The 27,803-nt window shown below is 47.9% G+C and overlaps 1 protein-coding gene across 1 annotated transcript in view; it reads left to right on the top strand.

Annotated features, from left to right (window-relative positions):
• TPH1 (tryptophan hydroxylase 1) overlaps positions 1-26,926 on the top strand; it is a 56,742-nt gene extending 29,816 nt beyond the window's left edge. The window contains exons 6-10 of the mRNA XM_030191873.1: positions 6,734-6,869; positions 11,304-11,430; positions 13,513-13,608; positions 23,842-23,975; positions 26,356-26,926. Coding sequence (XP_030047733.1) covers positions 6,734-6,869; positions 11,304-11,430; positions 13,513-13,608; positions 23,842-23,975; positions 26,356-26,530 — 668 coding nt within the window. The 3' untranslated portion in view covers positions 26,531-26,926. The remainder of the gene's footprint in view (positions 1-6,733; positions 6,870-11,303; positions 11,431-13,512; positions 13,609-23,841; positions 23,976-26,355) is intronic.
• Positions 26,927-27,803: the final 877 nt, after the last annotated feature.

Below are 27,803 nucleotides of genomic sequence, written 5' to 3'. Positions count from 1 at the left end.
AGTTCTCAGCAGTTAACAGAGTGTACTTACATAAAATCAAAAACATATATTCTTACAAACATAAACAAGCTGAAACAAATTGAACAGTCCAAAATAACGTTTAAAATTCAGGCTTCATTCTGATCTTTCAAAAAGAATAATTTCTGCCGATTCAACATTGATCTTCTACTATCCCATACGCTTGTATAAAGAGATAAGCCTTGAATTCTTGATTAAACAGTTTTACTTCCTGGATCTTTTTAAGCTATTCCAAATAATGGGGTCTGCTACATAAAAAAATAGTAACTCTGTACTCATTCAATTTTACAACCCTGTGCAGACCTCAAAGCTCTCGAATATCAGCAGATAGTCCTGTACGTGATTGAACTGGCCAGGAGCCTCTCGTGGCTGCTTAAATTGATGTGAAAATCGACCCCTATATTACTACTACTACTACTTCTCATTTCTATAGCGCTACTAGATGTACGCAGCGCTGCACACTTGAACATGAAGAGACAGTCCCTGCTTGACAGAGCTTTCCATCTAATTAGGACAGACAAACAGGACAAATAAGGGATAAGGACAAGGAGTAGCAACATTCCGGAATCCCAAGGAGTTGCAAGATTCCGGAATCCCAAAGACTATTACTACTACTTCTCATTTCTATAGCGCTACTAGACGTACGCAGCGCTGCACACTTGAACATGAAGAGACAGTCCCTGCTTGACAGCTTACAATCTAATTAGGACAGACAAACAGGACAAATAAGGGATAAGGACAAGGAGTAGCAACATTCCGGAATCCCAAGGAGTTGCAAGATTCCGGAATCCCAAAGACTATTACTACTACTTCTCATTTCTATAGCGCTACTAGACGTACGCAGCTCTGCACACTTGAACATGAGGAGACAGTCCCTGCTTGACAGAGCTTACAATCTAATTAGGACAGACAAACAGGACAAATAAGGGATAAGGACAAGGAGTAGCAACATTCCGGAATCCCAAGGAGTTGCAAGATTCCGGAATCCCAAAGACTATTACTACTACTTCTCATTTCTATAGCGCTACTAGACGTACGCAGCGCTGCACACTTGAACATGAAGAGACAGTCCCTGCTTGACAGAGCTTTCCATCTAATTAGGACAGACAAACAGGACAAATAAGGGATAAGGACAAGGAGTAGCAACATTCCGGAATCCCAAGGAGTTGCAAGATTCCGGAATCCCAAAGACTATTACTACTACTTCTCATTTCTATAGCGCTACTAGACGTACGCAGCGCTGCACACTTGAACATGAAGAGACAGTCCCTGCTTGACAGCTTACAATCTAATTAGGACAGACAAACAGGACAAATAAGGGATAAGGACAAGGAGTAGCAACATTCCGGAATCCCAAGGAGTTGCAAGATTCCGGAATCCCAAAGACTATTACTACTACTTCTCATTTCTATAGCGCTACTAGACGTACGCAGCTCTGCACACTTGAACATGAGGAGACAGTCCCTGCTTGACAGAGCTTACAATCTAATTAGGACAGACAAACAGGACAAATAAGGGATAAGGACAAGGAGTAGCAACATTCCGGAATCCCAAGGAGTTGCAAGATTCCGGAATCCCAAAGACTATTACTACTACTTCTCATTTCTATAGCGCTACTAGACATACGCAGCGCTGCACACTTGAACATGAAGAGACAGTTCCTGCTTGACAGAGCTTACAATCTAATTAGGACAGACAAACAGGACAAATAAGAAAGTGAGGATGATAAAATAAGGGTTCTGAACAAGTGAATATGGGTTAGGAGTTAAAAGCAGCATCAAAAAGGTGGGCTTTTAGCTTAGATTTGAAGACGGCCAGAGATGGAGCTTGACGTGCCGGCTCAGAAAGTCTATTCCAGGCATATGGTGCAGCAAGATAAAAGGAACGGAGTCTGGAGTTAGCGGTGGAGGAGAAGGGTGCAGATAAGAGAGTTTTACCCAGTGAACGGAGTTACATGGGAGGAATGTAGGGAGAGATGAGAGTGGAGAGGTACTGAGGAGCTGTAGAGTGAATGCACTTATAGGTCAATAAGAGGAGTTTGAATTGTATGCGGAAACGGATAGGAAGCCAGTGAAGTGACTTGAGGAGAGGGCTAATATGAGCATAACGACAGTGGCGGAATATTAGTTGTGCAGCAGAATTTTGAACAGATTGAAGAGGAGAGAGATGGCTAAGTGAGAGACCTGTGAGTAGCAAGTTGCAATAGTCTAAGCGAGAGGTGATAAGAGCGTGGATGAGGGTTCTGGTAGTGTGCTCAGAAAGGAAATGGTGAATTTTGCTGATATTATAGAGAAAGAAACGACATGTTTTAGCAGTCTGTTGAATATGTGCAGAGAAGGAGAGGGAGGAGTCGAAGATGACCCCAAGGCTAAGAGCTGATGAGACAGGAAGGATGAGAGTGTTATCCACAGAAATAGAGAATGGGGGAAGAGGAGAGGTTGGTTTAGGGGGAAAGATAAGAAGCTCAGTCTTGGTCATGTTTAGTTTCAGATGGCGCTGAGACATCCAGGCAGCAATGTCAGTCAGGCAGGCTGATACTTTGGCCTGGATTTCAGCTGAGATTTCTGGTGTGGAGAGGTAGATCTGGGAGTCATCAGCGTAAAGATGATACTGAAAACCATGGGATGAGATCAGAGTACAAAGGGAAGAAGTATAGATGGAGAAAAGAAGAGGTCCCAGGACAGATCCCTGAGTTACACCAACTGACAGTGGGATAGAAGTAGAAGAGGATCCACTAGAGTATACACTAAAAGTACGATGGGAGAGATAAGAAGAAAAGCAGGAAAGAACAGAGCCCTGAAATCCAAGTGAGGACAGCGTATCAAGGAGTAGGCTGTGATCAACAGTGTCAAAAGCAGCAGATAGATCGAGAAGGATGAGGATAGAATAGAGACCTTTGGATCTGACCAGGTACAGATCATTGAAGACTTTAGCAAGCGCTGTTTCAGTTGAATGAAGGGGGCGAAAGCCAGATTGAAGTGGATCAAGAATAGCTTGAGATGAAAGAAAGTCAAGGCAACGGCAGTGAACAGCACGTTCAAGTATCTTGGATAGGAAAGGGAGGAGGGAAACGGGGCGATAGTTGGAAGGACAGGTAGGGTCCAATGAAGGTATTTTAAGGAGTGGTGTGACTACGGCATGTTTGAAGGCATCAGGAACAGTCGCAGTGGAAAGTGAAACATTGAGGATATGACAGATAAAAGGGATGACAGTAGGAGCTAAGTAGATGGGTGGGAATAGGATCAGAGGAACAGGTAGTTAGTTTCGAGGAGGAAAGAAGATGTATAGTTTCCTCTTCAGTGATTTCAGAAAAGGAAGAAAAGGAGGCAGGGGTTGGAGGGTTGAGAGAATGGACTAAGGGAAGGAGAGGTGGAGGTGACTTGGTTGAGAATTCAAGTTTAATCTTGTGAACCTTATCATGAAAGTACTCAGCCAGAGTCTGGGGGGAAAGTGAAGGGGGAGTTGGAGGTGAAGGAACTTTGAGGAGAGAGTTCAGTGTGGCAAAGAGACGTCAAGGGTTTGAGCCAAGAGAATTTGTCAACTGGATGTAATAGTCCTGTTTGGCAAGTAAAAGAGCAGACTGGAAGGAGGTCAGCAAAAATTCGAAATGTATGAAGTCAGCATGGGCACGGGATTTCAGCCAAAGGCATTCGGCAGAGTGGGCACAGGAACATAGGTAGCGGATTCTAGAGGTCAGCCAAGGCTGGGGTTTGGTATATTTTACAGAACGGGGAATGGGAGGAGCGAGAGTATCCAGAGCAGAGGAGAGAATAGTATTATGGGAAGAGACAGCCTCATTGACAGACTTGGATAACATAGTGGTAGAGAAGAGATTTGAAACATTGGAGGACAGAGCAGAAGGGTCAATAGCCTGAAGATTCCTAAATGTATTGGTTAAGATTGGTCAGGACTGGGGAGGAGGGTGTTTAAGTGTGAAAGTTATCAGATGATGGTCAGAGAGGGGAAGAGTTGAGGCACAGAAATTAAAGAGTGAGCAGTTTGAGAAGAAGATAAGATCAAGACAGTGGCTATTCTGGTGAGTGGAGCACAGTTGAAGATTGAAAGAGGATGTTAAAGCAAGAAACTGAGAAGCATAAGAGTCAGAGGGATCATTAGCATGAATGTTAAAATCCCCAAGAATGAGGGAAGGAGATGAAGGTTCAAGAAAGAAGGAAAACCAAGCATCAAAGTCAGTGAGAAAGGAAGAAAGGGACTTATCAGGGGGGTCGATAAATGACTGCTACTCGGAGAGGCAGAGAAGCAGATTGAGTGAGACTGAGGTGGAAGAAGAGGTTGAAATCTACAAGAGGGTGAAAGTAGTAGCCTGACACCACCTCTGCGGCCAACTGGGCGAGGAGTATGGGAGAAAAGATAACCTCCATGGCATAGGGCCGCGACTGAAGCAGAGTCTTCAGGGTAAAGCCAAGTTTCAGTTAGGGCAAGCAGATGGAGAGTGCGGGCATTCCACAGAGCGCAAGAGAATGGCAGGGAAGAAGGGAGGAGGAGAGGAACAGAAATTAGATTGGAGATATCACGGTGTGACCTGCACAAATAGGATGAGAGCTGATTTGGAGGACCAGGATTGGGATTAATGTCCCCAGCGGAGAGCAGGAGAAGGAGCAAGAGAGTACGGATAAGAGTAGGAGAGATATGACGACAGCTACGAAGGCGAGATGTACTCAGATAGAAAGGAGATGGATGAATGGAAGGAAGGAAATGTTGAGAAAAAGGAAGAGGAAAAAAGAGATGGTGAGATGACAAATACAGAGGGTGGACAATGCGTTCCTGCAATGTACAGTGGTTTCAGATGGAGAAACAGATTAGGAAGGGAGAGTACCAAGAAGAAAATGTGTACTGGAGCCATAAGTAGTAACTGGGAGAAAAATAAATGTAAAGAGAAAATGCCCCAGTGCGCGGCACCTAGAATGGAGGCCCTGAGTGGATAGGAGTGGACCTGAGTGTCACCCCAGAGAAGGCTGTAAGGATATGCAGATGAGCTGCAAGTCCTCCACAGCACCTGAAAGGCAGCCGGTGGTAGAGCTGGGCACCTCTCAGCTGAGGAAAGGCTTACCAGGGGTTAGGCCGAAGCCAGCATTCCTCCCCCTGAGGGTTACCTGACCTTAGCCAGAAAGCACATGGAAACCCTGGGCACCTGGAGCGAGGACCCTGGGAAGATCGGGGTGGACCTGGGAGTCACCCCGGATACAGCTGAGAGGATATGCAGAAGGGCTTCAAGTCCTCCACAGCACCTGGTGGGAGCGCTGGGCACCTAGAGCAGAGGCCCTGAGTAGATCGGACTGGGAGTCACCCCGGAGAAGTCTGTAAGGATATGCAGATAAGCTGCAAGTCCTCCACAGCACCTGAAAGGAATTCCCACTGGATTATATTTTCTTTTTATCGTTTAAAAGCATACTAAAAGATGAATACGCAACATAAATGTAGAAGTTTCAAGTTTAAGTTTTGTGTGAGCAACGTTATGCTAAGAACTAACACATGGTATGCTGTATATAGACCCAATAAGTAACATGGAGATAGAAGTTTCAAGCATGAAAATGTGACATCTGTTGTGAGTCAGAAGGCATGATAACATGAAAAATGGACACACTGGAAAGTTAGCTGAGCGGTTGTACTAGCTGGCTTATTTTCGAAAGAGAAGGACGCCCATCTTTCGACACAAATCGGGAGATGAGCGTCCTTCTCCCAAGGGCGCCCAAATCGGCATAATTGAAAGCCGATTTTGGGTGTCCTCGATTGCTTTCCATCGCGGGGACGCCCAAAGTTCCCGGGGGCATGTCGGAGGCATACCGAAGGTGTGACTGTGGCGTGTTTATCGGCCGAGAAGAAATGGGCATCCTCGGCCGATAATGGAAAAAAGAAGGGCTTCCCTGACGAGGATTTGGTCCGCTTTATTTGGACCTGTTTTTTTTCACGACCAAGCCTCAAAAAGGTACTCGATCTGACCAGGTGACCACCGGAGGGAATCGGGGATGGCCTCCCCTGACTCCCCCAGTGGTCACTAACCCCCTCCCACTAAAAAAAAACAACTTTAAAAACTTTTTTTGCCAGCCTCAAATGCCATACTCAGGTCCATGACAGCAGTATGCAGGTCCCTGGAGCACTTTTAGTGGGTGAAGTGGACTTCAGACAGGCGGACCCAGGCCCATCCCCCCCTACCTGTTACACTTGTGGTGGTAAATGTGAGCCCTCCAAAACTCACCTGAAACCCACTGTACCCACATGTAGGTGCCCCCCTTCACCCATAAGGGCTATGGTAGTGGTGTACAGGTGTGGGGAGTGGGGGTTGGGGGGCTCAGCACCGAAGGTAAGGGAGCTATGGACTTGGGAACAATTTATGAAGTCCAGTGCAGTGCCCCCTAGGGTGCCCGGTTGGTGTCCTGGCATGTGAGGGGGACCAGTGCACTACGAATGCTGACCCCTCCCACGACCAAATGCCTTGGATTTGGTCATTTTTGAGATGGGCGTCCTCGGTTTCCATTATCGGCAAAAAACGAGCTCGCCCATCTCTAAGGCCGGCGATCTCACCGAGATTTGGGCGTCCCCGACCGTATTATCGAAACGAAAGATGGACGTCCATCTTGTTCGATAATACGGTCGGAGGCGCCCCCGAGATGGGCATCCCCAGAGATGGGCGTCCCCGTTCGAAAATGCCCCTCTATGTTCCAGGCTGATACATGATTTGTGCATTGATTTTCAGAGCGCTCAGGCTTCACTATCCGTCCAGTTGCTGGTTACCTGTCTCCCAGAGATTTCTTGGCTGGCTTGGCATTCAGGGTTTTCCACTGCACCCAATATGTCAGACACAGCTCTGACCCACTTTACACTCCAGAGCCGTAAGTACTTTTACGTACTGTGTGTGTACAGGGAATATTTGGCCTATGCTTATATCTAGAGATTTCAGTTTCCACTAATATTGTATCGAGCACCATAGAGTCAAACTATTTTAATTATATCCAATTAACTGATGCTGTGAAAATAATCATCTCTCAAAGTACATAACAACAACATAAAACAAAAACAAATAATACCAAAATAAGGGGATTGGTTTACTAAAGCTTAACTCGCGTTATCTGCAGCAGGGCCCGTTTTATTCCTATGGACCCTGAGGCAGATAACTCGAGCTAAGCTTTAGTAAACAGCCCCCTAAAACAAAGATATAAAAAAAAACCCTACAAATTAAATCATGGCCATGTTTTGATAGAAAGCTTCATCAGGGTTTGCTGATATTATACATCACAAAGTGAGGCATATTTTCAAAGCACTTTGGAACTTTGGAAGTTTAAGTGCTTTGAAATGGTTCTTTTACTAAACTGAGGGGCAGATGCACTAAACTCCACAGAACAGCCCTTCCCTTACCGATTCCTTAGCGAATCGGTAAGGAACAGGCATGCGTGAAGGAAATCGTATGCAAATGAGCTGCTCGCTGCTAGCTCATTTGCACATGATTTCCTCGGAAGCCAGTTGGCCAGCTTAGCAGCTAAGCGTTATGCTGGCTGCTCTGCGCATGCCAAAGACGTCCAAGTGCTCGTCAGGGACGTCCTTATAGTACTTAAAACTTGGACGGCCTAAAAAAGGACGTCCCTGATGTGCACTTGGACGTTTTTCCTCTTCAGAAAGGTGTCCTTCTCTTGCACTTACCCAAAATGACCACCACAGGGGAGAATCGGGGATCGGGATGTACCGGACGGATGTCCAAATCCAAAAAGAAAAAACTATTTGGACGTCCCTTTCGATTATACCCCTCCTCCAGGTCTCTCTCAGCCAATCACAGCGCGTTTAGACCTGGAGGAGGGGCATAATCGAAAGGGACGTCCAAATAGTTTTTTTTTAATTTGGACGTCCTCCTCCTACATCGCGATTCCCGATTCTCCCCGGCATTGGTCATTTTGGGTAAGTGCAAGAGAAGGATGCCCATCTAAAGAGGAAAAAAGTCCAAGTGCTCGTCAGGGACGTCCTTTTTTGTTTTTGAGTGAAGGACGTCCCTGAAGAGCACTTGGACTTTTTTTTTCCCTTCTGATTCCCTCACAGCAGCCCCAACGAGAGGTGCATCACATTGCATACACATCCTATATAATAATTCTCACCACCAACGTTCTAATCGGGAACTGCCTGTGTCCATGCCTCCTTCTTGAGCTAGGCTCCGTAGCCAGGCTGACGTCACTAACAGCTGATTCCAAGTGGCAGGGAGCGGAGCATCAAACAACGACCCTCCTCTCCCCTGCCCCCCCTGCAGCCACCCATGTCCAGCGGCGACCCTCCTCCCCCCCCCCAGCCACCCATGTCCAGCGACCCTGATCTCTCACCTGCCCCTCCTTCATCCACCCATATTGTGATACGAATTCTTTGGGGCAGGCAGGAAAGATCCCCAGTCCTGCCTGCCCGCTGCTGGTGCTGGCGCTGATGCTCCCCGGCTGCCGGATCGCTGTTCAAAATGGCCGCAGATACTTACAAGGGTGGCTTCCATGACTTCAGCAGAAGTCTTGTGAGACCGCCATTGGAAGTTTCGGCGGCCATTTTGAACAGCGATCCGGCAGTGGGGGAGCGCCAGCAGCAGGCAGGACCGTGGATCTTTCCTGCCTGCCCCAAAGATTTCGTTACACAACCTGGGTGGACGAAGGAGGGGCAGGTGAGAGAGCAGGGTCGCTGGACATGGGTGGCTGGAGGGGGGGGCAGGGGGAGAGCAGGGTCGCTGGGCATGGCTGGCTGGAGGGGGGGCAGGGGGAGAGCAGGGTCGCTGGACATGGGTGGCTGCAGGGGGGGCAGGGGGAGAGGAGGGTCACCATTGGACATGGGTGGCTGCAAGGGGGGCAGGGGGAGAGGAGGGTCGCTGGACATGGGTGGCTGCAGGGGGGGCAGGGGGAGAGGAGGGTCGCAGGACATGGGTGGCGGGAGGGGGGCAGGGGAGAAGAAGGTCGCTGGACATGGGTGGCTGCAGGGGGGGCAGGGGGAGAGGAGGGTCACCATTGGACATGGGTGGCTGCAAGGGGGGTAGGGGGAGAGGAGGGTCGCAGGACATGGGTGACTGGGGGGGCAGGGGAGAGGAGGGTCGCTGGACATGGGTGGCTGCGGGGGGGGGGCAGGGGGAGAGGAGGGTCACCATTGGACATGCGTGGCTGCAGGGGGGGCAGGGGGAGAGGAGGGTCACCATTGGACATGGGTGGCTGCAAGGGGGGTAGGGGGAGAGGGGGGTCGCAGTACATGGGTGAATGGGGGGGCAGGGGAGAGGAGGGTCGCTGGACATGGGTGGCTGCAGGGGGGGCAGGGGGAGAGGAGGGTCACCATTGGACATGCATGGCTGCAAGGGGGGCAGGGGGAGAGGAGGGTCGCAGGACATGGGTGGCTGGAGAGGGGCAGGGGGAGAGGAGGGTCGGTGGACATGGGTGGTTGCAGTCAATGGTATATAGTAATAGTACAACAAAATAGAACCAAGACTATTAACTGCTGGTAAAACATATCTATTAATACTAGAAACCCAAACAATGAGCTCGAAATTGTGTCTCTGTTTTCAAAATATTATTTCACAAGGGTTTATTTGTGTTTTTTAATTTTTTGAGAGTACCCTCAGCAATAACCACTGTTTTTTAGGCAATGCTGTTTTCTTGCCAAGTGGCATAGCACCTCTTTCATTGGGCTACTCTCATATTTTTTTTTTCAAACGTGCTATACTTGATGTGCTTAGTGCTACTACTCAATTAACCAGAATAAAAAACACAAAACGTATCTGAAAAACATCATTGACGATTGTCTTCACGCTCATTTAAACATAAATGAGACCGATTGGCCAGCTTCCCCTGGGAACGCCCGAAACCGCGGATTTCAAAAAGAAATCTTTCATCAGGGACTTGGGTTAAAGCCAAACATGAAACTCAGCGTGGAGCCGTCTTCTCCTCACATCGCTTCTCTTCACAGATCTTATATTGCATGAATGCAGCTTTTTAAAGGCGCCCCTTCTCTGGCGTAAACCGGAAATACTTCTGACGTCACTTCCTCTCTCTTCAGCTCCCAAGTCCCTGTTGAAAGATTTCTTGAAACCCGCGGTGTCGGGTGTTCCCAGGGGAAGCTGGCCAATCAGTCTCATTTATGTTTAAACTAGTAAAAAAGGCCCGTTTCTGACACAAATGAAATGGGCGCTAGCAAGGTTTTCCTCGGAGTGTGTATGTTTGAGAGAGTGTATGTGAGAGTGACTGTGAGAGAGAGAGAGAGTGAATGTGCGAGTGTGTGTGAGATAGAGAGTGAGTCTGGGTGCGAGTGTGTCTGTGAGAGAGAGAGTGTGTGTGTGAGAATGAGAGTGTGTGCAAGTGCGTATATGAGACACAGTGTGTGAGAGAGAGAGTGTGTTTCACCCGGATACAGTGTGTGCGACAGAGAGAGTGTGTGTGAGACACAGACTCTCTGTGAGACTGAGTGTATGAGACCAAGAGAGTGTGTGAGTGACTCTGTGACACATGGAGAGTGAGTGTGGTAAGTGTGAGACATAGAGTGTGTGAGAGACAGTGAGTGAGAGAGAGAGAGTGAGAGAGAGAAAGACATTGACTGTGAGAGAGTGTGTGTGTGACAGAGATACCCCCCCTCTCTGGTGTCAGGCCCCCCCTCCCTCTCTCTCTCTGGTGTCTGAGCGTTACTGTGCAGGACGCTGAGCTCCGGCTGTGCTTCAAGGAACTGACCAATCCTATTTAATAGAATGCACCTCCAACATTCTGAAGCCGAGAAACCTCGTGTGGTTGGTCACTTCTGCTTGTGACGAACCCGGAAGTCCGTGATGTCAATTCAGGAGATGGATACAGAGAGCAGGAATGCCTCAGCCATGCAGTCAGCTTCAGAATGAGAGAGAGAGTGTGTGTGTGACAGAGATACCCCCCCCCTCTCTGGATTGGCCGCTGTCGTGGACAAGATGCTGGGCTCGATGGACCCTTGGTCTTTTCCCAGTATGGCATTACTTATGTACTTATTAGCGTATAGCCATTAATTAAAAAAAATAGAATATAGGCCATTTTACAGTTGCATGAATGGCTTTAGCGGGGGGGGGGGGGGGGGGGGGGGGGGGGGGGGAGGGGCAGGTTTAGACCAGTTTTTGCTTTATCTTAGTAACAAGAGCCCAAATGTTTTGTCACTCTTGAGTGGATGTCTCCAAATCATTCTCACATTAATTGCCTCTTCTTTTTTTATTTTCAAAATACATAATTATTTTGATCAGTCATTTTACTTTCTCAAAAGAAAAAAAAGTTCTGAAACTATATTCTGAAATTAATTCAAAATTTCATTTCCAGAGACACATGTCACGAGTTGCTGGGACATGTCCCTCTCTTAGCTGAACCTAGTTTTGCCCAGTTCTCCCAGGAAATTGGTTTGGCATCCCTCGGGGCATCAGATGAAGCTGTTCAGAAATTGGCCACAGTAAGTATTTCGGTGTGTGAAAAGGATTTAGGTCTCTAACTTAGTTCTCTACCAGGAGGCTTTTCAATTAGCCGACAACAGAAAGGTGTTGCTTGACTTTTTCAAGAACTCTACTGATTTATATAGTCTATATAGTAATACCTCGGTTTTCGTCAATAATCCGTCCGAAAACAATCGGCGAAATCCGAAACCGACGAAAACCGAGGCAATTAACGAGGACGCCCAAAATCGGCTTTCGATTATGCCGATTTGGGCATCCTCGGGAGACGGATGCCCGTCTCCCGATTTGTATCCTTCTCTTTCGAAAATAAGCCGATTTTGGGTGTCCTCGGCAGAAGGAAGTCCATCTTCCAATACAAATTGGGAGATGGACGACCTCCTTTTTCGACGAAATCCAAGGCAACTGACGAAAACCGAGACAAATTTCTCGTCGAAAAAATCAACAAAATCCGAAACCGACGAAAACCGACATCAACAAAAACCAAGGTATTACTGTAATATGTAAATGTTTACAACTTTAGGATATTAAAAAATCCTCAAATAGGGGAGGAAGTGATGTGACGGTCCGAGATGGCTGCCTGATCATGTAGCTCCGCTGGGGCTGATATGTTTTGAGCAAATTTCACTGTCTACGCCAGATATTTGTACATAAGTACATAAGTAATGCCGCACTGGGAAAAGACCAAGGGTCCATCAAGCCCAGCATCCTGTCCACGACAGCGGCCAATCCAGGCCAAGGGCACCTGGCAAGCTTCCCAAACGTACAAACATTCTATACAATCAAGCCATTGTGACATCACTAATGAGGTTGGCTCTTATTGGTGGAATGAGCCACTATGACATCACAATAGGTTAAATCACTACTCTATGTAATAAAAGTGAGCCAAGTAGAGGACATAAGTACATAAGTAATGCCACACTGGGAAAAGACCAAGGGTCCATCGAGCCCAGCATCCTGTCCACGACAGCGGCCAATCCAGGCCAAGGGAGGACCCAGAATTTGTAGTGCACTGGCCCCCCCTCACATGCCAGGACATCAACCGGGCACCCTAGGGGGCACTTCTAAAAATTAAAAAAAAAATAATAGCTCCCAGGTGCATAGCTCCCTTCCCTTGGTTGTTTAGCCCCCCCAACCCCCCCCAAACCCACTCCCCACAACTCTACACCATTACCATAGCCCTAAGGGGTGAAGGGGGCACCTACATGTGGGTACAGTGGGTTTTGGAGGGTTCCCATTTACCACCACAAGTGTAACAGGTGGGGGGGATGGGCCTGGGTCCAACTGTCTGAAGTGCACTACACCCACTAAAAACTGCTCCAGGGACTTGCATACTGCTATCAGGGAGCTGGGTATGACATTTGAGGCTGGCAAAAAAGGGTTTTTTTGTTTGTTTTTTTTGGGTGGGAGGGGGTTGGTGGCCACTGGGGAAGTAAGGGGAGGTCATCCCCGGTTCCCTCCGGTGGTCATTTGGTCAGTTGGGGCCCCTTTTTGAAGCTTGGTCGTGGAAAAAAAAGGGACCAAGTAAAGCCGGCGAAATGCTCGTCAAGCCTGACTTTTTTTTTCCATTATCAGGCGAAGCCGGCCATTTTGCGAGCACGCCCCCGTCCCGCCCCCCGTCCTGCCTTCACTACCCTACCGACACGCCCACTTGATGTTTCGCCGGCTCCGCAACGGAAAGCAGTTGAACCCGGCGAAAATCGGCTTTCGATTATACCGATTTGGCCGGGTTCAGGAGATAGCTGGCCATCTCCCGATTTGTGTTGGAAGATGGCCGGCGATCACTTTCGAAAATAAGCATGATGATGGCATAAAATGGCGATGAGTATTAACATGGCTGCAAGTGCATGAAATGTGAATGTTGGCCACCTTCACAATGTTCCAAACCCCGCTCAGCCAATCAGATACTGATTAACAGAAGTAGCAATAACGATTGATAATCAACCCAGATTAAGGCAATTTAAGCCCTAGCAAGGTGTATCCTCAAAATCATATTCTATTCTGTGAACACATTGTATCATGCCCAAATTACTCAGCTTGAGAGTAATGAAGTGAGTACTGATTTTTTGAATTTTTTTCTTTAGTGTTATTTTTTCACCATCGAGTTTGGTTTGTGTAAGCAGGATGGAAAGCTGAGAGTTTATGGAGCCGGATTACTTTCTTCTATCAGTGAACTCAAGGTAAGCCATCTTGACTCTTTGAATTACAATCCCCAGTTTTTCCTTCACTTTGTTTTGTCTGAAAAAAAAAGTTTAGCCAAATATACTACTACTACTACTTAGCATTTCTATAGCGCTGCCAGGGTTACGCAGCGCTGTACAAGTTTAGACATGGGGAAGGACAGTCCCTGCTCAAGAGAGCTTACAATCTAACGGTAACAAGCTATGTAGCCAGTGTAGGTATCAGGAAAGGGGAAGGTGGTTAGGCGCCAAAAGCAAGGGAGAAGAGATGGGCCTTGAGTAAGGACTTGAAAATGGGCAGGAGGGTGCACGGCGTATGGGCTCAGGAAGTCTGTTCCAGGCATAAGGTGATGCGAGGCAGAAGGGGCGGAGTCTGGAGTTAGCGGTGGTGGAGAAGGGTACAGATAGGAGTGATTTGTCCTGAGAGCGGAGGTTATGGGTGGGAACATACGGGGAGAGGAGGGTAGAGAGGTAGTGGGGGGCTGCAGATTGAGTGCACTTGAAGGTCAATAGGAGAAGCTTGAACTGTATATGGTAGCGGATCGGGAGCCAGTGAAGCGACTTGAGGAGAGGGGTGATATGAGAGTATCGGTTCACGCGGTAGATAAGACGTGCGACAGAATTTTGGAAAGATTGAAGGGGGGATAGGTGGCTAAGCAGGAGGCCAGCGAGGAGAAGGTTGCAATAGTCAAGACGAGAGGTAACGAGCGAGTGGACGAGGGTTCGGGTGGTCTGTTCAGAGAGGAATGGGCGGATTTTGCTAATATTATAGAGGAAGAAGCGACAGGTCTTAGCTGTCTGCTGGATATGGGCAGAGAAGGAGAGGGAGGAGTCGAAAATGACTCCGAGATTGCGGGCTGAAGCGACGGGGAGGATGAGGGCGTTGTCAACAGAGACGGAAAGTGGGGGAAGAGGAGAAGAGGGTTTGGGTGGAAAGACAAGGAGTTCAGTTTTATTTTATTTCATTGTATTTCATCCGTATATAAATGATGTTGCAGTATTAGTCAAATTCTACTAGGGCAGGGCTGTCCAACCTTGGCCCTCACCAGGTCGAGTTTTCAGGATTTCCCCAATGAATATGCGTGAAATCTACTTGCATAAAATGGAGGCAGTGCGTGTAAATAGATCGCATGCATATTCATTGGGGAAATCCTGAAAACCTGACTGGATTGTGGCCCTCAAGGACTGAGGTGGGACAAACCTGTAGCAGGCGGGCCTCCTTACAACAAACTCACTGACACTCAGCTCATTATTATTATTACTAGTAAAAAAAGGCCCGTTTCTGACACAAATGAAACGGGCGCTAGCAAGGTTTTCCTCGGAGTGTGTATGTTTGAGAGAGTGTGTGTGAGAGTGACTGTGTGAGAGAGAGAGAGAGAGAGAGTGAATGTGCGAGTGTGTGTGTGTGACAGAGAGAGAGAGTGAGACTGGGTGCGAGTGTGTCTGTGAGAGAGAGAGTGTGTGTGTGAGCATGAGAGTGTGTGCCAAGGTGCCCCCCCTCCCAGTTCCAGGGTCGTCCCCCCTCCCTCCCAGTTCAAGGGTTGTTGTCCCCCTCCCTCCCTCCAAGTTCCAGGGTTGTCCCCTCCCTGCCTCCCTCTGAATTTCAGGGTCCCCTCCCTCCCCTGCATTATGCTCTCTCCCCTGCATTCATCCATATGCAGGCAACGTCCTCTGTGCCCTGCCCCCTCCATCCATCCATGTGCAGCATCTCTCCCCTGCCCCCTCCACCTCCCTCCGAGTTCCAGGCCCCCCTCTCTCCCTCCCCCCTCCAAGTTCCAGTGTCCCCCTCCCTCCCTCCCATTTCCAGGGTCCCCCCTTCCTCTGTCCCTCCGTCCCTCCTCCAAGTTCCAGGGTCCCATGGAACTGGGAGGGAGGGGGGACGGAGAACGTTGGAGGAGTGACGTCAGCAGGTGGTTATGATCCCAGTGAAACACATTGGAACGTTGGAGGAGCAAATTATTATATTAGATTATTATTATTAGCATTTGTATAGCGCTACCAGACGCACGCAGCACTGAACACCTGACACAGAGAGACAGTCCCTGCTCAATAGAGCTTACAATCTAAAATAATACAGACGGACGAGACAATTAAGGGCGAGGGAAGTACTGGGTGAGAAGGAACAAGGGGGAGGCAAATGAGTAGTGGCTAGGAGCCAAAAGCAGCAGTGAAAAGGTGGGTTTTCAGCATAGATTTGAAAACAGGTAGAGATGGGGCTAGACGTATAGATCCAGGAAGTCTATTCCAGGCATAAGGTGCCGCGAGAGAAAAGGAGTGAAGCCTGGAGTTAGTAGTAGAGGAGAAGGGGGATGACGAGAGATTTGTCCAGTGAGTGGAGTTCACGGGGAGGAATGTAGGGAGAGATGAGAGTGGAGAGGTAATGGGGGGCTGCAGAATGGATGCATTTAAAGCTCATTGATCATAAAAAGAGATGCAGACACATTTTCTATCAGATAGGTAGTTAGTTAATAAATAAATAACGAAGGGGCTGTTTTATTAAAGATTAGCATATTGGGGGGAGGGGTCTGTTGGTGGAATTATAATGGTGCTTGGGGAGAGGGCGTCGTTAACTTTTGCAGGTATTTATAAAAACATTTTGAAAAGGTAAGTTTTCAGTTCTTTTCTGAACTGAAGATAGTTTGTTGATGCTTCTTGTGGGTTTTGGTAGTTATTATTATTATTATTACACTTGTATCCCGCGCTTTCCCACTCAAAGCAGGCTCAATGCGGCTTACATAGTAATAAGGAATACAGAATATTGTAAGAGAAAGTAAGGTTAAGTATATCAGAAAAATAGAGTAGAGGAGAGACAGGTAATGGATAAGGGAGTCGGTTGGGAGATATCGTTTGGGTCAATGTCTTTGTCACATGGGTGTACAGGCTCAGTGCGGCTTACATAGTATCATGGTACAATACAGGTAACAATATGGAGAAACATTAATAATGACGAGTAGGTTTAATTTGGGAACATGAGAAAGGTAAGACGTAGGGTGTAACAGGGTGGACAGGTAAGAGGGGTAAGTAGAAGGGACATATGGTAAGTTCGTGTCCTTGTTGATCATCTGAGTGTAAAGAAGCCGGTTCGTGAGCTAATTTGGATCGTTGGGATAACAGTGATTTCCGGAAAGCCATGTGTTCATTTATTGCACACTTACATGCAGTGGCGTAGCAAGGGCAGGGCGGTCCGCCACGGGTGCACGCTGCTGGGGGGGGTGTCGGCTCCGCTGGTTCCCTGCTCCCTCTGCCCCGGAACAGGTTATTTCCTGTTCCGGAGCAGAGGGCGCAGGGAACCAGCGGAACTGACACCCCCCCCCCCAGCAGCGTGCACACGGCAGGCAAGAATGCACTCGGAGGGGGGGGGGGCTTGGGTGATGCGCCGAGGGGGGGCTTGGGTGATGTGCCGAGGGTGTGTGTCATGCTGCATCCGGGCGTGGGGGGATGCACAGCGGCGAACCACCCCAGGTGGCAGCCGCCCTCGCTATGCCATTGCTTACATGCATAAGTGCTAGAGTGCTGTTCTAGAATTTACTGTAAGTTGCACACTAAAATTCTGCATTTAGGCCCAGCCAGTTACATCTGCCGTAGACCTGGCATAACTGTGCCTAGGCATATCAATGCCAACTTACTCTAATATCCTATAATGTCTTATAGAATTGGTGCACCTAAATTATGACACCCAGTTATAAAATTGCTCCCGTAAAGTATCCTTTTCATTCATATGGAATATTCCCAAATCAATCAATAAAACTTCCAGGAACAGATACAGAACAGAAGTAGAATTGGAATAACATCCCTTCAAACTCTGGTGTCACATCAGTGAGAGCAACAGAAACTCTCTCCATTATACTGCACGAATCCTACCTACGAAAAGTCAGCACTGCTAATATTCTAGAATCCTCCTCTGAATTTGCAAAAGGAAAACACAAACCATCACCTAGTTAAAAAAAAAAGAAAAAGAGAGACTACAGATTAGAAACAAATACCTAGACAAAAAAAAAAGCAAATTGAAAAACCAAGAAATCAAACTATAAGCTCTTTGAGCAGGGACTGTCTTTCTTCTATGTTTGTGCAGCGCTGCGTACGCCTTGTAGCGCTATAGAAATGCTAAATAGTAGTAGTAACCAGAGCTAATATTGTGATGTCATAATGCCTCAGGCCACCAATAAGAGCCAACCTCATCAGTGATGTCACAATGGCTTGATTGTCCTATACTTGGCTCACTTTTATTACATAGCTCTTTGAGCAGGGACTGTCTTTCTTCTATGTTTGTGCAGCGCTGCGTACGCCTTGTAGCGCTATAGAAATGCTAAATAGTAGTAGTAACCAGAGCTAATATTGTGATGTCATAATGCCTCAGGCCACCAATAAGAGCCAACCTCATCAGTGATGTCACAATGGCTTGATTGTCCTATACTTGGCTCACTTTTATTACATAGCTCTTTGAGCAGGGACTGTCTTTCTTCTATGTTTGTGCAGCGCTGCGTACGCCTTGTAGCGCTATAGAAATGCTAAATAGTAGTAGTAACCAGAGCTAATATTGTGATGTCATAATGCCTCAGGCCACCAATAAGAGCCAACCTCATCAGTGATGTCACAATGGCTTGATTGTCCTATACTTGGCTCACTTTTATTACATAGCTCTTTGAGCAGGGACTGTCTTTCTTCTATGTTTGTGCAGCGCTGCGTACGCCTTGTAGTGCTATAGAAATGCTAAATAGTAGTAGTAGTAGCAACATTCCATCTAGAATCTCCAATAGTAGTAGACTTTGCGCCTTCTGTCTCGCTGCACCCTACGCTTGGAATAAACTTCCTGAGCCCCTACGTCTTGCCCCATCCTTGGCCACCTTTAAATCTAGACTGAAAGCCCACCTCTTTAACATTGCTTTTGACTCGTAACCACTTGTAACCACTCGCCTCCACCTACCCTCCTCTCTTCCTTCCCGTTCACATTAATTGATTTGATTTGCTTACTTTATTTATTTTTTTGTCTATTAGATTGTAAGCTCTTTGAGCAGGGACTGTCTTTCTTCTATGTTTGTGCAGCGCTGCGTACGCCTTGTAGCGCTATAGAAATGCTAAATAGTAGTAGTAACCAGAGCTAATATTGTGATGTCATAATGCCTCAGGCCACCAATAAGAGCCAACCTCATCAGTGATGTCACAATGGCTTGATTGTCCTATACTTGGCTCACTTTTATTACATAGCTCTTTGAGCAGGGACTGTCTTTCTTCTATGTTTGTGCAGCGCTGCGTACGCCTTGTAGCGCTATAGAAATGCTAAATAGTAGTAGTAACCAGAGCTAATATTGTGATGTCATAATGCCTCAGGCCACCAATAAGAGCCAACCTCATCAGTGATGTCACAATGGCTTGATTGTCCTATACTTGGCTCACTTTTATTACATAGCTCTTTGAGCAGGGACTGTCTTTCTTCTATGTTTGTGCAGCGCTGCGTACGCCTTGTAGCGCTATAGAAATGCTAAATAGTAGTAGTAACCAGAGCTAATATTGTGATGTCATAATGCCTCAGGCCACCAATAAGAGCCAACCTCATCAGTGATGTCACAATGGCTTGATTGTCCTATACTTGGCTCACTTTTATTACATAGCTCTTTGAGCAGGGACTGTCTTTCTTCTATGTTTGTGCAGCGCTGCGTACGCCTTGTAGTGCTATAGAAATGCTAAATAGTAGTAGTAGTAGCAACATTCCATCTAGAATCTCCAATAGTAGTAGACTTTGCGCCTTCTGTCTCGCTGCACCCTACGCTTGGAATAAACTTCCTGAGCCCCTACGTCTTGCCCCATCCTTGGCCACCTTTAAATCTAGACTGAAAGCCCACCTCTTTAACATTGCTTTTGACTCGTAACCACTTGTAACCACTCGCCTCCACCTACCCTCCTCTCTTCCTTCCCGTTCACATTAATTGATTTGATTTGCTTACTTTATTTATTTTTTTGTCTATTAGATTGTAAGCTCTTTGAGCAGGGACTGTCTTTCTTCTATGTTTGTGCAGCGCTGCGTACGCCTTGTAGCGCTATAGAAATGCTAAATAGTAGTAGTAGTAGTATATACTTCAGAATATTGAAAAAAGAGGGATAAAAAGAGATTTTCTCCTGTATAGAACAACATATTACAAATCACAATTTTGTGGACTTTTGTTGTCCGATCATTTTATTTTTCGCTGTGGGTTGTTCTTGATCTCTCTTTACCTACAGCCGCTTGCTGATTTTCTCCTAAATCCTTTTCCAAGATCTAATTTCCAGTTTCTGCTTTTCACTGTCCATCTGTTTCCCTTCCTCCCTTATATCTAGCTCGGACTGTAATCCTTGTTTCATTTATTCTCCATTTCTCTCATTTGCTTTTTTATTTTTTTATCTAGCTACTTCTGCTCTCCCCCTACCCACCTGTAATCCTGTCTCTCTCATTCGCCTGCTTATTAGCTTTTCACTTTTACCTCCCTAGGTCTTCCATTCTTGTCCTGTTCTTCCCCCAGTCCCCTATTTCCTGTCTTTCATCCATTTTCTAGTCTCCCATTTCCACTCCTTGTATTAATTGCCTCCCCAGCTTACGTGGCTCTGCCTCTCATCCCTTCACCAATCCCAGTTACTTCCCTGTCACTTATTCCTTCTCTAGCTTCAGCACTTTGGGGAGCATATTCGAAAGGGGCGCCCAAGTTTTGCTGAGGACGTCCTCGCAAGACGTCCCGGTGGAGGGGTGGGGAAACCCGTATTATCGAAACAAGATGGACGTCCACCCGTATTATCGAAACAAGATGAACGTCCATCTTTCGTTTCGATAATACAGTCGGGGACGCCCAAATCCTGAAATTTAGGTCGTCCTTACAGATGGTCGTCCCTAGACTTGGTCGTTTCTGATTTTCGGCGATAATGGAAACCAAGGACACCCATCTCAGAAACGACCAAATGCAAGGCCTTTGGTCGTGGGAGGAGCCAGCATTCGTAGTGCACTGGTCCCCCTCACATTCCAGGACACCAACTGGACACCCTAGGGGGCACTGCAGTGGACTTCATAAATTGCTCCCAGGTACATAGCTCCCTTACCTTGTGTGTTGAGGCCCCCAAAACCCACTCCCCACAACTGTACACCACTACCATAGCCCTAAGGGTGAAGGGGGGCACCTACATGTGGGTACAATGGGTTTGTGGTGGGTTTTGGAGGGCTCACATTTACCACCACAAGTGTAACAGGTAGGGAGGGGGATGGGCCTGGGTCCGCTTGCCTGAAGTGCACTGCACCCAATAAAACTGCTCTAGGGACCTGCATACTGCGGTCATGGACCTGAGTATGACATTTGAGGCTGGCAAAAAATATTTTTAAAGATATTTTTTTAGGGTGGGAGGGGGTTAGTGACCACTGGGGGAGTAAAGGGAGGTCATCCCCGATTCTCTCCGGTGGTCATCTGGTCAGGTCGGGCACCTTTTTGTGCCTTGGTCGTAAAAAAAACAGGACCAGGTAAAGTCGTCCAAGTGCTCATCAGGGACGCCCTTTTTTTTCCATTATGGGTAGAGGACGTCCATGTGTTAGGCACGCCCAAGTCCCGAGTTTGCTACACCTCTGACACGCCCCCGTGAACTTTGGTCGTCCCCGCGACGGAAAGCAGTTGGGGACGCCCAAAATCGGCTTTCGATTATACCGATTTGGGCGACCCTGTGAGGACGCCCATCTTCCGATTTGTGTCGAAAGATGGGCGTCCTTCTCTCATGAGCCTGACCATGTCTTACACCAACATTCAGGCTCCCATTTCCCTTTCTACCTTCCCTATGTCCACCCTTCTTCACTTTCTTCAAAGATCTTTGTCCTTCACCCTTTTCATAGCTCTCCTTTTTTTTTTTTTCTTTCTCCATCATCTTTGGCCTCTGCCTCTTCTCCCATACCTCCTTCTCAACTTCTCCGGCATATGTCCATCTGCCTCCTTCTCCAATATTCCTTTACTCTGTCTTTCCTCCACCTCAGTACCATTCATCTACTCCATCTTCACCTTTCCCTGCTTCTCCATTCTCCCAGCCCCCTCTCTCAGGCCTAGCATTGGATCTGTTCTCTCATCTCATCCCAAGTCTGATAACTCTAAGTCCCTCCCCCCCCCCCTCCCGCTTCTTCCTGCTCCAACCCTAGCATCAGTCTCCTTCTGGCATCTACCCCCAGTATCAGACCATCTACTAGCCCCAGAAGTAGTTAATCTGTGTAGCACCAGTCCAGACCTATTTGGCTAGAGGCAGGAGCGGAAGCAGTAAAGAGACTGTTCTGTCGCTCTGCTAAGGACTCCAAAGAGTCCAAAGAGAGGTACGAATAAGTACCTGTATACAATATGTAAGCTGCATTGAGCCTGCCATGAGTGGGAAAGTGCGGGGTACAAATGAAACAAAAATTAAAAAAAAATAAAGCCAGTGGAGTGTCACGATCCAGGGTCGGTGCACCAGTTAAGCATCGGCAGTTTCTGGCGCCCCCCAAATGTCTGTGCTCCCCTTTCATTCTTAGCCCATTTAATATGTTGCGCTGGCCCTGCAGTATAGCGGACAAACCTCGTGGCAATGACGATGGAACCCATTCAAACTGAATGGACTTTGTCGGCATTACCGTAGCCGCTAGTTCGGCTTGATAAAAGGGGACTTTAGTGATACCTGCATTAATTTTTTGTTAATAACACGTGTTAACAGAAAGTTTTTAAAAAACTAAAAAAGCCTTTAAAATATGCCGCAGTGCATCTTGGCTTAGCGCATGGGAAAGTCCTGCATTAGCACACACCGGCCTCCCTCTTAGCCATCTCTCTCCCCTTCAATCAGTCCAAAACTCTGCTGTGTGACTCATTTTCCGCCAAAGTCGCTATGCTCACATTAGCCCCCTGCTTAAGTCACTTCACAGGCTCCCTATCCGTTTCCCCATTCAATTCAAAGTTCTCTTACTGACCTATAAGTGCATTCACTCTGCCGCTCCCCAGTACCTCTCCACTCTTGTCTTTCCCTACGCCCCCCCCCCCCCCTCAGGTACTCCGTTCTGTAGACAATTCTCTATCCGTCCCCTTCTCCTCTACTGCTAATTCCAGACTCCGTTCCTTTTATCTTGCTGCACCTCACGCCTGGAATACACTTCCCGAGCCTGTACGTCTAGCCCCGTCTTTGGCCGTTTTCAAGTCCAAACTTAAAGCCCACCTCTTTACCACTGCTTTTGACTCCTAACTTACTTGCCCTGTCCTTTATCCTCACCTCTCTATTCCTTTACCCTTAATTGTTCTGCCTGTTTACCTGTCTTATCTAGATTGTAAGCTCTTTGAGCAGGGACTGTCTTTGTGTATGGTGTACAGCGCTGCGTATGCCTTGTAGCGCTATAGAAATGATAAGTAGTAGTAGTAGAAGCCTTCCCTTGCAGATCAGCAACGCGGTCACGCAGGCTTCTGTTTCTGTGAGTCTGACGTCCTGCGCGTACGTGCAGGACGTCAGACTCACAGAAACAGAAGCCTGCGCGGCCGCGTTGCTGATCTGCAAGGGCAGGCTTCTACGTGGAATGTTGCTAGTGGAATAGCAACATCAACATTCCATGTAGAATCTCAATAGTAGCACCAGAATCTCAATAGTAGCAACATTCCATCTAGAATCTCCAATAGGCAATAGTCGCCTGGAATAGACTACCCGAGCCTCTACGTCTAGCCCTGTCTTTGGCCGTTTTCAAGTCCAAACTCAAAACCCACCTCTTTACCACTGCTTTTGACTCCTAACTTACTTGCCCTGTCCTTTATCCTCACCTCTTTATTCCCTTACCCTTAATTGTTCTGTCTGTCTGCCTGTCTTATCTAGATTGTAAGCTCTTTGAGCAGGGACTGTCTTTGTGTGTTTGTTGTACAGCGCTGCATATGCCTTGTAGCGCTATAGAAGTGATAAGTAGTAGTAGTAGTAATGTGTTTCTACATGGAATGTTGCTAGTGGAGGAGTAGCCTAGTGGTTAGTGCAGTGGAACATGGAATGTTGCTACTATTTGAGATTCTACATGGAACGTTGCTATTCCAGTAGTAACATTCCATTTTTAGATTGTGAGCTCTTTGAGCAGGGACTGTCTTTTTGTGTATGGTGTGAAGCGCTGCGTATGCTTTGTAGCGCTATAGAAGTGATAAGTAGTAGTAGTAGGCCCAGATTTTGCTGTGACTTAATAAAAGGGCCCCTGAGTGCTTTAGATGTGATTCCACTGAGCTCCCTCATAACTCTTTTGCTCTTTGTATACAGCACGCTATCTCTGGCAGTGCCAAAGTAAAGCCCTTTGATCCTAACATCACCTGCAAGCAGGAATGCCTCATTACAACTTTCCAGGACGTTTACTTTGTTTCGGAAAGCTTTGAAGAGGCCAAGGAGAAGATGAGGTATGTGAAAACACTGTTTTACATAGAAAGTAGAGATCAGAATCGAGATATCCAGGTCAGGACATGCTCATTTCCGATGGTATTTTAGAAACGGATCTAAAATACCTGCAGGGGGCACATATGTATTTGCCGGATTGTGCAGCAGGACCCGTTAGTAGGGTTACCATATTTTGTCCCCCAAAAAGGAGGACACATGCCCCGCCCCTGTCACGCCCCGCCCCGTCACGCCCTCGCTCCGCCCCCTGTCACATTTTCCCCTTCCCCCTCTCACACACCCCGTCACCCCCCCTCCCCTTACCTTACTACTGCCCTGGTGGTCTAGTGACCTCTTCGGGGCAGGAAAGAGCCCCCTCTTTCCTGCCCGGAGCGCTGCCCTGCATGCTTCCTTCCTGTTGCTAATCGCGGAGCCAATTCAAAATGGCCGCCGAGAGTTGAAGTCTCGCGGGGCCACGTCAACTCACAGCGGCCATTTTGAATCGGCTCCGCCATCAGCAACAGGAAAGATGCATGCAGGGCAGCGCTCTGGGCAGGAAAGAGGGGGCTCTTTCCTGCCCCGAAGGCGGAAGAGGTCACTAGACCACCAGGGCAGTAGTAAGTAAGGGGAGGGGAAGCTAGCAATCTGCCCGGTTGCCCGGACATGTCCTCAAAAAGAGGACATGTTTGGGTAAATCCGGACATATGGTAACCCTACCAGTTAGGTTGCACGTGAAGCTGTTGGCTCTAAACACTGCCTGGTCATGTCTTCTCCAAAATAACACGAAGAAAATCCAGGAAGCAGAGGTGTGGAAAGAAAGAAATGTCAAAAAAATCAAAGTGGAACCCAACTCAGTTGAAACATAAATGTAAGAATATATTTTTCCGTAAGCACAGAATGGGGAAGAATTCATTTAAAAATAAGGCCTTGCAGTCAATCTCTATCAACCTATCTGCCGGTACAGAGCCGTGTGCTGCAACACTCACAGCCAGGCTCTGCTGGCCTGCAGTGCCGTAGCAAGGGCGGCTGCCACCTAGGGCGGTTCGCTGCTGCGCACCCCCCCCCCCCCCGGGTGCAGCACGACACCCCCCCTGGGTGCAGCATGACACCACCACCACCACCCCCTCGGGAGTGCACTTACCTGCTGGGAGCTGCGTCGGTTCCTGCTGGTTCCCTGCTCTCTCTGCCCCGGAACAGGAAGTAACCTGTTCCGGGGCAGAGGGAGCAGGGAACCAGAGGAGTCGACACCTCCCCAGCGGCCGAGGCCCTCTTGCTTCCCGCGCAGGGCTTCTTCGTTCCGTTTCTGACGTCCTGCACATTTTACGTGCAGGACGTCAGACTCACAGAAACAGAACAAAGCCTTGCACCGGAAGAAGAGGACCTCGCTGGCTGATCTGCAAGGCTTTGTTGCAGCGAGGTCCTCTTCTTCCGGCGCAAGGCTTTGTTCTGTTTCTGTGAGTCTGACGTGCGTTTGTTTTTTTTAGCGATAATGGAAACTAAAAACGCCCAGCTCAAAAACGTCCTAATCCGAGCCACTTGGTCGTGGGAGGGGCCACGATTCGTAGTACACTGGCCCCCCTGACATGCCAGGACACCAACTGGGCACCCTAGAGGTCAGTGCGGTGGACTTCAGACAACGCTCCCACATACATAGCTCCCTTACCACGGGTTCTGAGCCCCCAATCCCCAATCCCCCTCCCCCAAAACCCACTACCCACAAATGTACAACACTACCATAGCTCTAAGGGGTGAAGGCCTCAGGAGCACTGAGGACAAGAAGGGCTTGTGACTGCAGTAGGAGAGTCTTCCGATCCAAAATTGATGCTGTTGTGAACAGATTTGAATGTTATGGAATCGTTGAGGCGGGCAGGCTGTTCAGATGTGTTAAATGGTAGTCAGGATTTGATGTATTAGTCAGGGTATGTATATGTACATGTGTATGTGTATGCGTGAGTGTGGTTGAGAGACCTAGGGTTTTATGAGTTTGTGAATTTGTTAAATATTTGGATAAATAAAGAATAACACTCATTATAACTGTTTGGATGAATATATGATAAATATAAAATACAGTTATTGTAATTGTTTAGACCCGAGTATATATAGAGAATGAAGACATATGAGATAGATTTCCATGGCAATGCCTCCTGGGTTTGCAAATCTTTCTTGTGTATATCCACTGTGCATATCCTGAAAATCTGACTTGCTAGGCGTAATCCCAAGGACTAGGTTGAGAACCATTGTCTGAAAAGTATCTGAGCTCTAAAAAGGGTATGGGGCATTGATTGAGATTATTCACCTAACCACCTTACCTCGTAAAGAAATGTTGCAAGAGCTTAGGACTTTATTGCTGTTATTTACGATCCGTTAGATTTCTGTTTCATTCTTTGTTTTTATTTTTTCCTACAGGGAGTTTGCAAAAACAATTAAGCGTCCTTTCGGCCTGAAGTATAATCCGTACACACAGAGCATGCAAATCCTAAAGGATACGAAGAGCATCTCTAGCGTGGTGAGCGAGCTGCGCCATGAACTGGACATCGTCAGTGATGCCCTTAGTAAAATGAACAAGCGGCTGGGGGTCTGACTTTCTTCATCGACGCTTTCACCGTCCTTCTAAAAGTCCGAGAGACAATGTCCCGTTAAAACTGAAGCCTTTAAGGAAGGAGGCTGGTGGCATCTATTTACTACAATGTATCGGTCCGTACAAATTGATTCATGGCGCATTCTTGGGAAGGACATTGATTTGTTATTGATTTCAAGCGTCACGTCTAAAACTCTTCATTGTACGTGAACATAAAGCCCGGCAGTTTTGAATACCAAAACCAAGTGGTCCAGATCTCAAAGAATTTTACAGTCTAATATTCTTTTGCAACTTAGTAGAATTGGGAAGAAATGGGGATCTTTTTACTAAAGGCTGATAATTTGAGTTTTGCGAGAACAAGCTTATATCCCCTTGTTTACTAAGCTGTGCTAGCAGGCCCGCTGTGCAGGGGCGTAGCCAGACACCCAATTTTGGCCCAGTATGGGTGGGCAGAAGAACTCTGCCCCAGTGCCGTAGCGAGGGCTAATGGCACACGGGGCGGGTCGCCGCTGCGCACCTCCCCCCCCCCGGGTGCAGCACGGCGCGATCCCCCCCCTCTGCGGTGCACCACCCCCCTGGACCGCATTCTTACCTGCGGGAGGGCCGATCTACCCCGAGTGCACGTCACTCGGAGCTGCGTCGGCCCCGCTGGTTCCCTGCTCTCTCTGCCCCGGAACAGGAAGTAACCTGTTCCGGGGCAGAGGGAGCAGGGAACCAGCGGGGCCGTTACCCCCCGAGCGCGTGCACCCGGGGCAGACCGCCCCTCCCGCCCCCCCCTTCCTACGCCACTGCTCTGCCCTATCCCACAAGTGCCTTGGTCTCTCCCTCTCTCGCCTTTATACTATGTGGTCTCTCAGACACCCCCCCTAACCTTTTAAATAGCAGACTTTCACTGGCAGCGAGCAGCAACTAATACACACTGCTCGTGTTGGCCCCACAACCTTCCCTCTGATGCAACTTCCTGTTTCCGCATAGGTGGGAACACATCAGAGGGAAGACTGAGGGGCCGGTGCAAACAGTATGTATCAGTCGCTGCTCGCTGCAGGCGAAGGTCTGCTATTTACAAGGTAAGCAGGAGGGACAGTTGGGAGTTTTCGGCTGGTGGGGCTAGGGGATCCCTGCCAGCCACATCATAGGTGTGCTGCTACTGGGTGGGCCTAAGCCCAAAGTGGGTGGGCCTGGGCCCACCCTTGGCTACGCCACTTATTTGATTTACTGTGTGCTGCCCACACAGTCCGTTCACTTTGAATGAACTCTGTCAGCACTACCGGGCAGC

This window comes from Microcaecilia unicolor, chromosome 2, assembly GCF_901765095.1.
Source record: "Microcaecilia unicolor chromosome 2, aMicUni1.1, whole genome shotgun sequence".
Classification (NCBI taxonomy): Eukaryota; Metazoa; Chordata; class Amphibia; order Gymnophiona; family Siphonopidae; genus Microcaecilia; species Microcaecilia unicolor.
Note: the sequence above shows the minus strand (reverse complement) of the source record. Positions and strands in the feature narration are given on the sequence as shown.